Genomic DNA, 16,053 nt, shown 5'->3' with positions numbered 1-16,053 from the left:
GGTCCTGGGATCAAGCCCCACATGGGGCTTTCTGCTCTGTGGGGAACCTGCTTCTCCCTCTCCCCCCTGCTCGTGCTCTCTCTCTCTCTCTCTCTGGTCCTGGGATCAAGCCCCACATGGGGCTTTCTGCTCTGTGGGGAACCTGCTTCTCCCTCTCCCCCCTGCTTATGCTCTCTCTCTCTCTCTCTCTCTCTCTAATAAATAAAATCTTAAAAAAAAAAGATCTATCAATTTCTAATACATTTTACATTTTACATGTTTATTTTATTTACTGTCTATCTTCCCATGAGAATAGGGACTTTTGTTTGGTTAGTACCCGGCACATTGTAGGTGCTTGGTAAATATTTGCACTCGGCACCATTAATGGAGATGATAGTAACTTTCCCTTGGCTCTCTTGATGGACTGGTTTGGCCTATGGTAAGGCTTTACACCGAGGAGTCCTAACAACAGGGGATGGCAATCTGGCCCACCGCCTGTTTTTATAAATAAAGTTTTATTGGAGCCCAGCCATGTGCATTCCTTTACAAGTTATGGTTGTCTGTGTTCATGTCCTACTGAGTTGCCACACTCAGGCCCACAGGGCCCACAAAGGCAACATGTTCATTTCCTAGCCTTTTACAAGATAATTTTGCCAACCTCCACCTCGGAGAAGAGAGTCCCGTGTACTGCCAAGACCCGAGGCTGCTTTGGGCTTCTGGTAAACCCTGCCCATTAAAACTCCCAATGTCAGCTCTTCCCCCTTTGCCAGGCCACCCACCTCCCCACACTTGCAGGAAGCAGGGTGCTGGCTGGGGAGGGGGAGCCTGGGGGTGGGAGCTCTTACCTGTGCAGCACACACCTGGCTGACAGGTGAGGAGATCCTGTGCCCTTCCCCAGGGGCACCCGAGGAGGAGGGCAGGAAGTAATGGTTGTTGGGTGACGGGGGCAAACTGATGTGCTGCGGGCTTTTGACAGCGCCCAGCGGCGAATGCTGCGGGGAGCACTGGGGGCTCAGGAACGTGGAAGGCAGCGCGTCGCTGTGGCTCGAGGCCTCCACGCAGGGAGCGGGTCCCAGGGGCCGGCGCCCTGCCGCTTCGCCCGCCTGCGCTTGGCCCTCAGCGCAATGGCCTTGCCTCTTCCCGGGTCTCTGCTGCGGCGCGAAGGGGCAGCTGGGCACGGCGTCCTCCTGCTTGATGGGGACGGCCAGGAAGGGCGGTGGCTTCTCGGGGCCGCTGGCCCTCTTGTGCTTCTGCAGCTGCATCCGGAGCTCCTCCACGTGACGCTGCTCCTGCTGCAGCTTCCAGGTGAGCTCGTTGATGACCTTCTGCTTCTCCACCAGCATCTTGTCCTTCTCCGAGTCCCGCCCGTCCGGCTCGGGCGCCAGCGAGCCCCCGCCCAGGCCGCCCAGCAGGCTCTCCTCGGCGCACGCGTGCACTGGTGACGGGTGCAGGCAGAGGGACGGGGACGCGTCGTTGAAGGTGTCGGGCAGGGACCCTGCCCCGGACAGGTCGGACGAGGCGGGCGAGATCGGGGGGCTGGAGCTGGTGCTGCCGAAGTGGTAGAAGCCGTTGGACAGGGCGCCGGCGGACGGGGACGACTGGTAGCCGGGCAGCGCGCCGCTGGGCGTCACTGGAAAGGTGACGGTCGTGATGTCCCCGAAGTTGGCCACGGAGTTCCCCGCACAGTCCTGGAAGGGCCGCAGCCGGTCCATGAGGGCCGTCTTGGTGCCTGACACCGGCAGACCCCGGATTCGGAGCTGCTGTCTCAATTCCGAGACCTACAGAAACCAGGGCGCGGTTAGTGACTGTTTAAGGACAATCTTAAAAAAAAAAAAATTGTTACATTTGCTCTAAAACATCACCAGTGGAACTGTACAATGTCCGCTTTTCTATCACTCGCTTACAATTCCCTCCCCTCCCCTGGGGCTCAATAGGGTTTTGCACCATGCTTTTCTGTACCATGCTTCCCCTGCACGATCCCAGAGTCCTTCAAAGGGACAGCCCACTTGAAACCACATGAACACAGAGGTCGCCTACTCTACCGGCTTCCAACCCCTACTCCGGTCCTTGCCCCATTCTGTAGATGAGAAGACTGATGTCTGCCGGGGTTTAGCCATCAGCGGGCAACCAATCATCCCAAAGCACACCAGGTCTTCTGCTCCTAGGCCACTGCTCGCCCTACCAGGCTCTCTCTGTCCTCCGTTCTCCAACTTGAGCAGGTGCAGGAAACGGGCCATGTGCATTTTTAACAGGTTCCCAGGGAATGTTGGTGCCACTGGTCCTGGGACCCAGTTTTGAGAACCATGGTTCTACATTAACACTTAGGTCCTGTTTTTTGGTTTGTTTTGTTTTTTTAAGATTTATTTGAGAGAGCGTGCGAGCGAGGCTGAACCGGGGAAGGGGCAGAGAGAGAGGGAGAGAGAGAATTTTAAGCAGATTCTCCCAATGAGCTTGGATCAGGACAGGGCTTGATCCCACCACCCCAAAATCATGACCTGAGCTAAAATCAAGAGTCAGAGGCTCAACCGACTGAGCCACCCAGGCACCCCACTTCATGTCCTAATTTTAATAACTGGCTAGATGATAGTCATATACTGAGAGAGAATGTAATGCAGGAAGTCCCTCAGTTCAAATCCTGACCTTGTCTCTTTCCAGCGCAGAGATCACTTTGTGCCTCGGTTCCCCTTCTGTAAAATGGAGACGGTCATACCTACTTGATATATTTTTGTGAGGCCTGAAATGGCTCAACAGTTGTAAAGTGTTTGGAATAGTGTCTTGCAAATGGTTAGTGGGGTGTAAGCGTTTGCCATTATTATGTGGATTCATGTGTGATAATTTCATCCCTGCATTTTTTATAATATTCATAAATGATGAGCTACAGCTATCTAGAAATAGCTGTACTCTATTAAAATTAAATTAATGGTAGTGCCTATGGATGATGGAATATCAGAATCCATGAACCCTGATGTTACATACAAGAATGAATAATTGCTGACGGTATATTACTTTTTCTTGATCTTTAAAATTTATTTGGGAGAGAGAGAAAGAGAGAGAGAGGGAGCACGAGCAGGGGGAGGGACAAAGGGAGAAGGGGAAGCAGACTGCCCACTGAGCAGGGAGCCAGATGCAGGACTTGATCCCAGGACCTTGAGATCATGACCTGAGCGGAAGTCAAACACTAACTGAGCCACCCAGGCACCCCTGTTTATGGTATATTTTTAGGTGAAAAATAGCTTAAATTGCTTGATTCTATTTTCCTAAGAATTATATAAGTTTATATGTGTGCATATATTTAAATGTATGCTTGCAGATGAAAATATGTGGATAAAGATAGACTAAAATGTTAACAATGGTTCTCCTTATCTCTAACACCCTAAATACATCACAGAAGATATTACTTTTATGACTGAAACAGGAAACATTAAATATCCAAGTGTCAATAATTCCATAAAATAGCTAGAAGAACGTATAGGGAGACAGCCTTCTGATATTCTGTACGGAAGGATCTTTTGAGCCCAAAAGCAAAGAAAGCTATCCTAAAAATAAGACAAAAATAAAAAATCCCTCTAAGTCAAAAACACCAAAAAGAAAATGCAAATGCAGATAGCAGTGTCAGACAGAAATAATCACAGGACAAGTAATAAGGTGTTAGTAAGCTCGATGTACCAAGGGTGCTTTAACAAACCCCCAATATAAACCAACACCTCAAAATGGATAATGGGTGTGGTCAACTTGTCACAAACAAAAGATGCATTTTTAAAAATTTATTTATTTGAGAGAGAGCGAGAACAAGAGGGAGAGAGAGAGCCCAAGCAGGGGAGAGGAGCAGAGGGAGACAGAGAAGCAGGCTTCCCGCTGAGTAGGGATCCCTATATGGGACTCGATCCTAGGACCCCTGAGTCATGACCTGAGCCAAAGGCAGACACTTCAACAACTAAGACACCCAGGAGCCCCTTTTATTGGCGATTTAAAAAAAAATGTATCTTTTGTGGGCCCCTGGGTAACTCAGTCAGTGAAGCATCTGCCTTTGGCTCAGGTCATGATCCCAAGATCCTGGGATCGAGTGCCGCACTGGGCTTCCTGCTCAGCGGGGAGCCTGCTTCTTCCCTCCCTCTGTTGCTCCCTCTGCTTGTACGTGCTGTCTCTGTCAAATAAATAAATAAAATCTTTTTAAAAAGATTAAAAAAATTTAAAAATGGCCAATAATGGACATGTACCAGCATTAGTAACCCAAATAAAAACAATTATGGACATATTTTTGCACTCATGAAATTGACAAAGGAATTAAGAATACTTTGTGTTAGGGAAGTAGCAGCAAAAATAAGCCAATAAAAATGTTTTTTAAGAAAGTTCCTTAAGGGGCGCCTGGGTGGCTCAGTGGGTTAAACCTCTGCCTTCGGCTCAGGTCATGATCTCAGGGTCCTGGGATCGAGCCCCCCCACATCGGGCTCCCTGCTCAGAGGGGAGCCTGCTTCTCCCTCTGCCTGCTGCTCCCCCTGCTTGTGCTCAGTCTCTCTCTGACAAATAAGTAAATAAATGAATAAATAAAACCTTAAAAAAATAAAAATTTTATTGAATATTGCAAATTATGAAATAACTTATGATATGTTAAACAAAAAAACATGCCAGAAATTCATGTTCACAGGATTACCCTAGAGCAATAATTTTTAAATTATAAACAATAATTTTTAAAAGAAAACATATCCACCCGTATTTTAAGTTTATAGGGAAATATAATCTGCAATGCTATCTGTGGGTCAATTATCTTTTAAAATACTCTTTACTTCTCCTTACACTATTCTCTTTCGACAGTAAATAATCACTTTATAATCACTTAAAAGGTATTTGAGGATTACAATATATTACAATATAAAAGGATTACAACAAGTCACACTACTGCAACTGTAAATATACCCGCCCCTCTTCATCTTTCTGGCACTGTCTTATCTTTTTTATTTTCCCCCCAGATTTGCTGGTTTGAAAAAGTACAGAACGGCAACTCATTATTGTTTTAAGTTTGAATTACTTAAAATTAATGAGTTCTACATTTATTTTTAGAATCTGCTCTGGCACTGAATATTTTAAGCTACATCATTAAATAATGCAATTCATATTTGCACTCGGTTTACCTTACATTTCAGAGTATGATGCTGTGTGGGCTTGCTGGGGACAAAGGTTTGTATACATCTCTTTCCTACACTCCCTGGTGTTTTCACCGCCAATCACTCTTTCAACTGTGTATTATGGAAAATGTCTATCATACACAAAAGTTGATGAAAAAAGTAGAATGAACCCCTTGGAGCCATTCACCAGCTTCAACAATGATCCATCTGTCCAATCTTGAGTCATTTATGCCCCAAATCACTTCCACTATATTTCTTAAATTATTTTGAAGCAAATCATATAATGTGATCTGTAAATATTCCAGTATCTTTCGCTAAAAGATAAGTGCCTTTTATTAAAAAAAAAAAAAAGATAAAAGACCATTATCACACCTGAAACACATGAACAACTATTTCTTAATATCCATCATATTTTTCCAGCTTTTAAATTTCCCTTTATTTTCTCTGTTTCTCTCTCTCATGCTCTCTGGCTCTCTGGTTTCTTAGAAACAAGAGAAAAAAAATCCATATACTGGATTAGCAAAGAGAAAAAAACCATATACTGTGATGTTACCATGTATAACTTAAAGGAAAAAAAGGTTTATTCATTTGAGAGAGAGAGAGAGAAAATGAGCTGGAGTGAGGGACTAGGGCAGAAGGAGAGGGAGAATCTTCCTGCTGAGTGCATGGCCAGACACAGGCCTCCATCTCACCACCCGGAGATCGCGACCTAAGCTGAAACTAACAGTCAGATGCTTAACAAACTGCGCCCCCACGAGTGCCCCCTCCCCCATGTATAACTTTTTAATGAAAAACCAAACTTTTCTCAGTGCTTTTCCCCTTTTACTCCTAGTCAGCAAAACATGAGCCTTTTGGGAGAACATCTACTTTTGATACCTTGTCTTTCTGATGACCTGTTTTAAGGGTCACCTTCATTAATTCCTCCTGTGTCTTCCTTTTCTAGAAAGTATGGTTAATCACCCACTTCCTTTATTTCTCTCCTTCTTCCCTTCCCACTCTTTCCAACTGCTCTCCTTCTGTCTTGTGGCTTCAACTTGCCCCACTATGCAAACGATTCCAAAATTTCTGTGCCTAGGCTGACAACACAGTTTAGATGAACTAGATTGGAAACTGCACGGACACTAGCTAGACTTTTCCCCTTGGTCATCCTGGTGGTACCTGTGACTCGGTTTCCCCAAACGGAATGCATCTGCCAACATCCCTTCAGATCAGGTCCCCATTCTTTTTTTTTTTTTTTTAAAGATTTTATTTATTTATTTGACAGAGAGAGAGAAAGATCACAAGTAGGCAGAGAGGCAGGCAGAGAGAGAGAGGAAGGGAAGCAGGCTCCCCACTGAGCAGAGAGCGCGATGTGGGGCTTAATCCCAGGACTCCAGGATCATGACCTGAGCCGAAGGCAGAGGTTTTAACCCACTGAGCCACCCAGGCGTCCCTCAGGTCCCCATTCTACCCTCCCAATGTCTGCCCCTGGTGTCACAATCCCAGGTGACACCTCTCCCCAAACACCTAGAGGTCAAGTCCAATGAAGGTTTCTCTGTCTGTCCCTCCCCTTTTCCATCCTCATTTCAAGTGACAGTAGCAAAACCTTTGCGATCACTCAGTTAAAAACAAAACTACTCTCCAATCCAGTAATCACACCACTGGATATTTACTTAAAAAATTATAAAAACAGTAATTCAGGCATATAAGCACCCCTATGTTTACTGCAGCATTATTTACAATGGCCAAATTACAATGGAATATTACTCAGCCGTAAAAAAGAATGAAATCTTCCCATTTTGCAACAACATGGATGGAGCTAGAGAGAATTATGCTAAGTGAAGTCAGTCAGAGAAGGACAAAAACCTTGTGATTTCACTCCTATGGGGAATTTAAGAAACAAACAAAATGAGCAAAGGAAAAAGAGAAAGAGAGAGAAACCAAGAACAGACTCTTAATTATAGAGAACAAACTAATGGTCACCAGAGGGGAAGGGGGACGGGGGACATAGGTGATAGGGATCAAGGAGGGCACTTGTGATGAGCTCTGGGTGTTGTACAGAACTGTCAAATCACCATATTGTACACCTGAAACTAATATAACACTGCATGTTCACTATACTGGAATTTAAAATAAAATAAAATAAGAAAAAGCAAACAAAAAATCATTCCCTTAAGGCCAAACCCCAGTTTTCTCATCTATAGGCTGGTTTACTTGCACAGCATTCAGTCTCTTTTTTGCGGGGGAGGGTAAGCACAACATTTATTCACTTAGCATATGATCTCAGTGCACCGTGTGCCTGTAGCATGAACCGTGAACTCATGACTGACCAACATTCAAACTTGACAATGTGCAGCCCATACACGGAAGTGAGGTTGTTAGGATCAACGTCATCTGTCTCCTGAATTTAACTCCAGACTTCCTACTTTAACTTAAAATACACAAATCAGTGTTACCCGAGAAACTGAAACTAAGTCGTATGAATTTACCAAACTTATTTATGCTGTAAAGGTTCTTTGGCTTCTACAAAAGGAGATGTAAGTCTGTTTTTAGTGGTCAGCATTCTGGATTGACTTGTGGGCTCTGGACACACCAGGCAAAAACTGGGACAGCTTCTCCAGGTGGGGGAGAAAATGCAGAGTCTCTTTTACGTGTTAGCCTGAGTCCTGATAGAACTAACCTATTTCCCCCACTCTTCTCACTTGTGCTATTGGGGCCAGCTTTAGGTTTATCAACAGTATCTTTCTTCTAGGGGCACCTGGGTGGCTCAGTCGGTTAGGTGTGTGACCTCGGCTCAGGTCGTGATCTCAGGGTCCTGGGATCGAGTCCCGCATCGGGCTCCCTGCCCCTCGGGGAGTCTGCTTCTCCCCTCTGCTCCTCCCCCGACTCATGCTCTCTCTCTCTCAAATAAATAAATAAAATCTTAAACAAACAAACCAACCCAGTGTCTGTTCTATACAGCAGACCATTTTTGAGCTCAAAAATATCTAGGATGATAATGAGTTACACCTTATTTATTTAGCCTCTTGGAGGTCCTGATTTTTAGGTTCACGTGTAAAACCCGTCTTGCAGGGTGAAACACGGAAGCAAATCTACACAGCATGGTCGATCGATGGTTTACACTCAAACACTGGCAGCCGCTAACGCCATCGTTTCCTAGTATCGACGCTGATCTATTTTGACTCCGACCGGCCCATCATTCTGAGCACGAGCCCATCGAGGAAACCACCTTCGGCCACTCTGCTTAGATGGCACATCACCTCTGGACGATGTTGTCTGGGACCAAGGCAACTTCAGATCTACCTGACCCCGAGCTCCCATCGTAAGGTAGACAACTTTAAAAAAAAAATTTTTTTTTCCAATGTGGGGCTTGAACTCACAACCCTGAGATTAAGACCTGAGCTGAAATGATGACTCAGATGCTTCACCAACTGAACCACCCAGAAGCATCCAAAAAATCTTTTTGCAGGGAACCTGGGTGGCTTAGTTGTTAAGCATCTGCCTTCAGCTCAGGTCATGATCCTAGGGTCCTGGGATCGAGCCCCGCATTGGGCTCCCTGCTTGGCGGGAAGCCTGCTTCTCCCTCTCCCCTTCCCCTTGCTTGTGTTCCCTCTCTTGCTGTGTTTCTCTCTGTCAAATAAATAAATAAAATCTTAAAAAAAATTTTTTTTTTTTTTTACTGTGGTTAAAGATGTACAGCATGAAACATCCTTTAATCACTTTTAAGGATGCAGTTCAGTGGAATTAGTAAATTCACACTGTTGTGCAAATATCACCGCTGTCTGTCTCGGAAAGATCTTCCTCATTGCACGCAGAACCTAGGTACCCATGACACACTAACTCCCCGTTCCTCCTCCCCCCAGCCCCTGGCAGCCACCCTTCGACTTTCTGTCTCTTTGAACGTCTCTAGGTCCCTCATGTAAGCAGATTCATAGACTAGTTGTCGCTTTGTGTCTGGCTTACTTCGTTTAGCACATTGCTGTCCGGGTGAGAGCAGCGGATTTTATACCGTCATGGATTCAGGACCTGCGGAGCGGAGGGTGGGTGGCCCGCTGTTCTGGAGGGCATTCCCAGAAGCTTGGCAGCCTTATCCAGCCTTACGGAGGCTACTACGTTGGGACAAGCTCAATGAAACCCAAGCATTGTGATTCCAAGCGGAAGGGACAGAGGAAGTCGGTATCACAACCCAAGATCCATTTCATTGGTGGGTGTCGGCCACTGCTAGCCATAGAATTAATTTTCTTTCATATGAAATAATCCCACCGCCACCTTTCCCCCAAGGTAGATAATGGCCAAAGGCTGAGAATGGGAACAGAGGGTGACGAATAAGGACTGAGAAAGCCTGGCCCAGTGAAGACCATGGGGAACTACAGGAAATTGGCTTTTTGGGGACAAGCAATAAAGTCCTTCGGGGGAGGAGAGAGTAACAGTTGGGTGGAAAGCAGGTGTACAGGTGGGATCACAGACAACAGAATGAAGCATCGAGGGGAGCAGGTGTGCTCACACGTTAGAGGAGATGAAGGCACCACAACTGCCTTCAGTTCTTTTGTAAATATTGGAAGGATGAACACGCCAGGCGTGAGCGCTGTTCTGGAATGTGTTAGGTTCAGCTCAGAGCCCAGGGTCCATCCCAGTGAAGGGACATGCCTGAGGTCTGTGATCCAGAGGAAACTGCTCCCCCACACCCAGCAATGAACGTGTCTCTGTCGCATTTCAGGGCAGAAGTTCTCGCACTCGGGGATCTCACAGAACGGTACGCTATTTCACATTATGCAGCCAACATTGGGTTACCAACATGTCATCTTATTCCCCAAGACTCACATCCTTCTTGAACAATACCCCTACTTAACACAAAGAAACAAAAGTCTACCAGCCACATTCAACTTCCGCCCACTGCTGTCATCATTTCCAAACAGGATCTTTCTTTAGATGCGGAACATCGGGAGGAAATAAATACTTTGAATACAGATCTGCCACAGTATGCTGAACACACTCAGACTTATGAAAAGCCCTTTACATGGTTCTTGCTTTTCTCATTTCACCGGAGACTGGTTGAAGTCCATCATGGAGCTGACTGCTGGCTTAGAACATTCTGGAAGCCCACATCAATCTTACTGCTGCTGTGTGCGCTAAGTTCTACCATGTATATACGATTCCATCGGGTTCTCACAAGAACCCCTATATGCAAATGAGCGATCCAAGAGGCAGAGAAATTAAGAAACTAACCTGAGGCTGCATAGCCAGGGAAAGAGCTGAGTTTTTGGAAGCCCGGGGTCTTCTGCTTTGTGGGCGGGGGCGGGGGTTCTCAACCACAGCAGTTAAAATTTTGTCATCTACTTGAGTCTCCCCCATACCTTCTCCCTCCCAATGTCTGATTCAAGAAATCAGTTGGGGGAAATGTTAAAAAGCTACTGATGCATTTGTTGGGGCGCCTGGCTGGCTCAGTTGGTAGAACAGGTGACTCTTAATCTTGGGGTTGTGAGTTCGAGCCCTACGTTGGGTGTTGAGATGACTTACAAATAAAATCTTGAAAAAAAATCTACCAATACATTTCTTGAAAAATAGGAAGGAAGGAAGGGAGGGAGGGAGGGAGGGAGACAAGGAGGGAGGAAGGAAGGAAGGAAACCACACCATATCCTATACCTTCAGATCATCTAGGTTTGATGGCAGCGGGCCAGGTTTGAGAGAAGAGACACCAGTTTGTCCAGAAAAGCTGTTTTTGACAGGAGACAAAGGGGTATTGCTCAGTGGTGTTGAAGTAGAGTTTGGATTTCTGACCATCTGTTCATTTGGCTCCCTGAAAAACAAACAAAAAAGAGGCACTTAAAATACAGCCAAATAGATATATGGGGGTGTAACGCATGATGTACAATAAGAAATGACACATTTGGTCCTTGTCCTTCTTTCTGGCACAGAGCTCCTAAAATCCTCAGAGTCTCCTAAGTGATGGGAGCCCCGGGGTTGACGTCTGTCATGCTGGCGAGGTGACTTTGTGAAAGGCCCAAGGTCCCCTAAGGATGGGGGCTGGATGCCTGAGAACCAGCCCTGTGATTTGAGGTGGAAACTTTCAGTCCTACCCCCTGACCCCTCGGGTGAGGAGCTGGGCTGGAAGTTGGGTTGTTCACCAATGACCCATGGTTTAATCAATCAGGTAGCCCGCTAACACCTCAAAGAACGGAGTTCGGAGAGTTTCCAGGTTGGTGAACACATGGAGAATGACGAGAGTGTCACGCTTGGGGTGGGGGGCAGGGAAGCGCCTCGTCCTTTCCCCATCCCTTGCCCTGCGCATCTCTTAAATCTAGCTGCTCCTGAGTAACATCCTTTTATAATAAACCAGTGGTCTAGTAAAGTCAACTGTTTCTCTGAGTTCTGGGAGCTGCTCTAGTGAATTAATGGAACCCGGGGAGGAAATCGTGGAAACCTCTGACCTATAGCCCAGGCCACCAGAAGCCCAGGTCACAACGTCTAGGCTTGCGATTGGCATCTGGAGTGGGGGAAGGTGGGGACAGTCTTGTGGGACTGAACCCCTCACCTGTGGGATCTGATGCTCTCTGTCCAGGCAGATGGTGCCAGAACTGAGTGGAACTGCAGGGCACCTGGCTGGTGATGTGGGGAAAGCTGCCCCTCCCCCCCACTGGAACTGGGTGGCCAGAACTTTCCGTGGGTAACTTGCATTTGGATCAGGTCACGTGCTAATGGCCTGCAAGGATCAGGCAAGAAATCGATCAGCAGGAGAGGCAGGTTGAAGACACCAACCGGGCAGGCGCAGTGCCAAGGGGCAAGTGACACTCCAGATGAGTTCCGGGGAGACAGGAGGGAGCGGTAGAGACTCTGGCATAGGGGAAAGTGTCCTGAGGGGCTGGAGGACCCCATAAAGCATGGTTGTATTCAGCTCTCAGCATCATTGCCCACACGAACTGAGGCTGAGCAGACACAGGTGCAGGAACCCCTACTCCAACTTTAGAGTTGAAGGGAATGGCCATTTAAAAGGTGACTGCCGGGGCTCCTGGGTGGCTCAGTGGGTTAAAGCCTCTGCCTTCGGCTCAGGTCGTGATCTCAGGGTCCTGGGATCGAGCCCCGCTTCGGGTTCTCTCTGCTCAGCGGGGAGCCTGCTTCCCCCTCTCTCTCTGCCTGCCTCTCTACTTGTGATCTCTCTCTGTCAAATAAATAGATAAAATCTTTAAAAAAAAATAAAAAAAATAAATAAAAGGTGACTGCCGTGGGGGTGCCATGTCGGGACCCCCAGACTCAATCTTTGGGGCCGGCTGTCACTCAGTCACTCAGGTCTGTTGCTTCCTAAAGCATACGGGCCAGGCAAATCCAAGAAACAGAACCACCCTGACACGGTTTCTCCTCTCGTCCACGATTCAGTCTGAGAGCGCTAATCCTTTCTCTTTTCCCAGCGATACCTCCTCGCAGGGCTTCCATTTCCTTGCTTCCTCCCGGCCTTCTGCTCCTGAGAAGGTGGGCATGGTTCCTAAGCAGAGTCCTATTCTAAACCTACCAGATGAGGACCGGGCACCGTCGGGCACTTGCTGGGGTCCCAGGTGTCGGCCCCGCGTGCCTGGGACACAGAGGAGCCCTCCCCAGCCGGCCTCCGCTCGCCCCCGCCGCCCTGGGCCCTCCGGACTCACTTGAGCTGAGCTTGGTGAATTCCCGGGTAGCTGAGCCGGTGCTGCTGCTGCTGCTGCTGGCTCAGGATCTGGAGCTGCAGGAAGAGCTGCTGTTGCTGGAGCAGCCGGGCGTAGGCCGAGTCCATGGGCGGCGGGGACTTCTCCGCCTTCTGGTCTGGTGGGATGTACTGGTGGTATTTGAGCTTCTTTACCTTGGGCTTGGGGTCCTTGGGCTTTTTGTGGCGGTTCTTACTGTCGCTCAAGGACTTGGACTGCAAAGGGGGTGAAGAGATGGCAGGTGCTTTGGGGGGGGGGGGGCGGGGGGGGCGGCTGGGTGTCATGGCTAGATCGCTAGGAGGTTCTGCTGTAACAGACTTTGTCGAGCCCCGGAGATACAACAGAGCAAAGGCACAAAGCGCAGCGAGATCTTGGGGACTGAGGCTTACCTACTGCAGGTGCCTCACTCTAGAGTGGGAGGGGATATGACTCTCAGAAGGGGCTCCAGAAGCATTTCCCTCCCAGGGCAGAGTAAGACGGAAGCCTGGGTCTCGGCTAGGACGCGTTCCTCGGCTAAAACCGACAGACGGACACGATCTGATCCTGAGATGGAGTTGTGAGGGAGTTCCTCCCTCCTTATACACGAAATCACCTTTAGTGAGACACTCAGTAAGTTGACTTTATGAATGACATCCCCTTGGATGAAATTAAGCGTGTCTTTGATGAGGATTTTTGCAGATCTGGGCGGAAAAGTAAGATAGCCTCCCCCTTCCACCACCACCTCACATATGGACATAACCCCAGGAACTGACAGCCTCTGAGATCATGATACTTGACTTACTCTGAGAAGGGTGAGCGCCCCCCAGCCCCGCCGCCCCCGGGGATCCTTCTAGAAAGATACTAGAGACATAAGGACAGGTCTCAAAGGATTACACCTATACCTGTAACCTGCTCCTGAAATCAAAAGGCCTCCCTATTTTAGGAGGCAGTGGTCCATACTGTCATCAGCTGAAAAAAAATCTTAGTTTTCCAGCGCTGACTTTAGAGAAGCCTGGTGGATGTCTGACAAGCAGCTTGAGGATTTGGGGGAAGGCGCAGCGGGAGCTGTGATACCAGCGTCGTCCACGAGAGGGAGCTCCAGAACACCTGGCAGGCAGGTTCCCACAGGGCAGCTTCCCCTTTTTAACCACAAGACACGCCTCTGAAAAGTGACCTGTCCAAAGCAGTCTACAACTTCCATTTCTCTGACTCAGCGTGTCCCACCACCGAAGCCTGTTTTGTGTTTTCTCAAGGAGGCTTCTTCGCGGGAAGTAATAAATAGGGAGCACAAGAATTCCCACGTGCTTGGTGGCTCAATTTCTCCCCGCTCTTCCATCGATTAGCATTCTGGCTAATTAATCAGTCTTCTGGGCTCCAGGGGAATCTCCGCAGGGCTCCTGCCATCAGCCCGGCCCTGCTTTGCTCCAGCTCAGCGTCTGTTCCCACCTCACCCTAGGACTTGCCTCCTTGTCTGGGGGAGCTGCAGGCCAGTCAGGGATGGGAGCTCTCTCTCCATGCTGCCTTCGTACAGGGACGCTGAGCGTTCCAGAAGTTACTCCAGCTGGACCACTTTCTTTGGAGAGCGGAAGGCAAAGCCTACAGAACCCACGGGAATCCTGTCCATGGGCCTGTATCAGTCTATACTCTTTTTGAAACCAGAATCTACAAGGTGGTAAGTTTGTCTTTTTGATGTCTCTCTCTCTCTCTCTCTTTTTCTATTTTCTGCCTAGAACTGCATGGCCAAAGGGAGGGGAGCACATTCATTTCTCTAAAGCAGAGATGAATACAAGATGCAGTGCTTTCAGATCCAGGCACAGACACATAAAGTAGGTTAGTGTAGTGCAAGAGGGCATGGTGTGGTCTGTGGCTAAAGGTCTGTGACTTTTTTTTTGCAAGAAAGCATTCTGATTCAAACCTGCTCGTGCCCTGGGCCTGCCCCACAACCTACCGCCCCAGCAGCCTACAATCAGTTTGCCTGCCCCGCAAGACAAAGTCCCAAAACCCCTCTGTCATAGAAGACCGTTCTCCCAACCGCCTGACCCCTCCCACCCAACAGCTTACCCCTCCCACCTCTTTTCCTTGTGATTTCCTGCTGCCTGCAGTTCCCTCCTGCACCTGCTACCTGACTCAGGATTGTCCTCTGAGTCCGGCTCACACCCCAGCTTCCCCGAGAAGCCCTTCCCAATTCACAGTGAGGTCTCTCACTGGCAGTCTCATAATGGCATTTCGGGGCTGTCCGATAATGGTCGCACCACAGCATGCCCTGCTCAGGGGCTGGGGGAGACTGAAGTCCAGCCCCTGTTCTGCTTCCTGCACTACTGGCCCTGATGGAGGCGGTGCTCCGTCCCTCCCCGCAGAAAGGGGACTCTCTTTCTCTATCGTGGTAAAACACAGGTAACAGAAAAAACCCTCCAGTAACTATTTTAAAGTATAAATGCATGACATTGGGCAAGCTTCATCACCATGTAGCTCCAAAACCTCTTCACACCCCAAAAGGATACCCCATCCCCAGGAAGCAGCCTGTCCCCATTCTCCTTCTTGGAGTCCCCAGACACTGCTCATCTGCTCTCCATGTCCATGGATTTGCCTGTTCAAAGTGGCTGATATAAATGGAATCCTACACTATGAGGCCCTTCATGTCCGGCTTCTTTCTCTCAGCATCATGTTTTCAGGCTCATTTCTGTAGCAGGACTTTATTCCTCTTTATAAGTGAGGGACACCCCATTGTGCAGGCATGCCACACATGGACCCATCCTTCTGCTGATGGACACTTGGGTTTGTCCCAACTTCTGACTACTGTGGCTATTGCTGCCATGAATATTCACTTCCAAGACACAAGATCTCGTTAGAACACCTGTTTTCAGTTCTGTGGAGCATATACCTAAGCAGAGGAAATTCCGGGTCCTGTGGTAATTCTGGGTTTAATTTTTTTGAAAACACCATGCTGTTTTCTGTAGTGGGTGCTCCATGTGTGACAGCTCCAATCTCTCCACATTCTCACCGATACTTGCAATTTTCCAGGATAGCCATCCCAGTGGGTGTGAAGTGGTATTTTGTTGTTGAGTTAGAATTTCGTTTCTCTGGTGACTAATGACACAGAGCACCCTTTCGTGTACTTATTGGCAATTTATTTACCTTTGGCGAAATGTCTATTCAGTTCCTTTGTGGCCCATTTTTTTCTTAGTTTCTCACAGCACTGTATGGGTTAGTGGTGGCTGTGACACTCAGACTATAGGCTTCTTGAGTGCAGGAATCATGTTGTGTGTGTGTGTGTGTGTGTGTGTGTGTGTGTGTGTGTGTGTGTGTTAAGATTTTATTTATTT

At 48.0% G+C, this 16,053-nt stretch overlaps 1 protein-coding gene across 1 annotated transcript in view; it reads right to left on the bottom strand.

Annotated features, from left to right (window-relative positions):
* LOC111161096 (myocardin) overlaps positions 1-16,053 on the bottom strand; it is a 76,282-nt gene that overhangs the window by 7,095 nt on the left and 53,134 nt on the right. The window contains 3 exon segments of the mRNA XM_022524578.1: positions 825-1,757; positions 10,725-10,878; positions 12,716-12,966. Of these exon segments, the coding sequence (XP_022380286.1) occupies positions 825-1,757; positions 10,725-10,878; positions 12,716-12,966 (1,338 nt within the window).

Source organism: Enhydra lutris, unplaced genomic scaffold (genome assembly GCF_002288905.1).
Source record: "Enhydra lutris kenyoni isolate GAN:26980312 unplaced genomic scaffold, ASM228890v2 scaffoldscaffold82, whole genome shotgun sequence".
Lineage (NCBI taxonomy): Eukaryota > Metazoa > Chordata > Mammalia > Carnivora > Mustelidae > Enhydra > Enhydra lutris.
The sequence above is the reverse complement of the archived record's forward strand: the minus strand, read 5'-3'. Positions and strand labels throughout refer to the sequence as shown.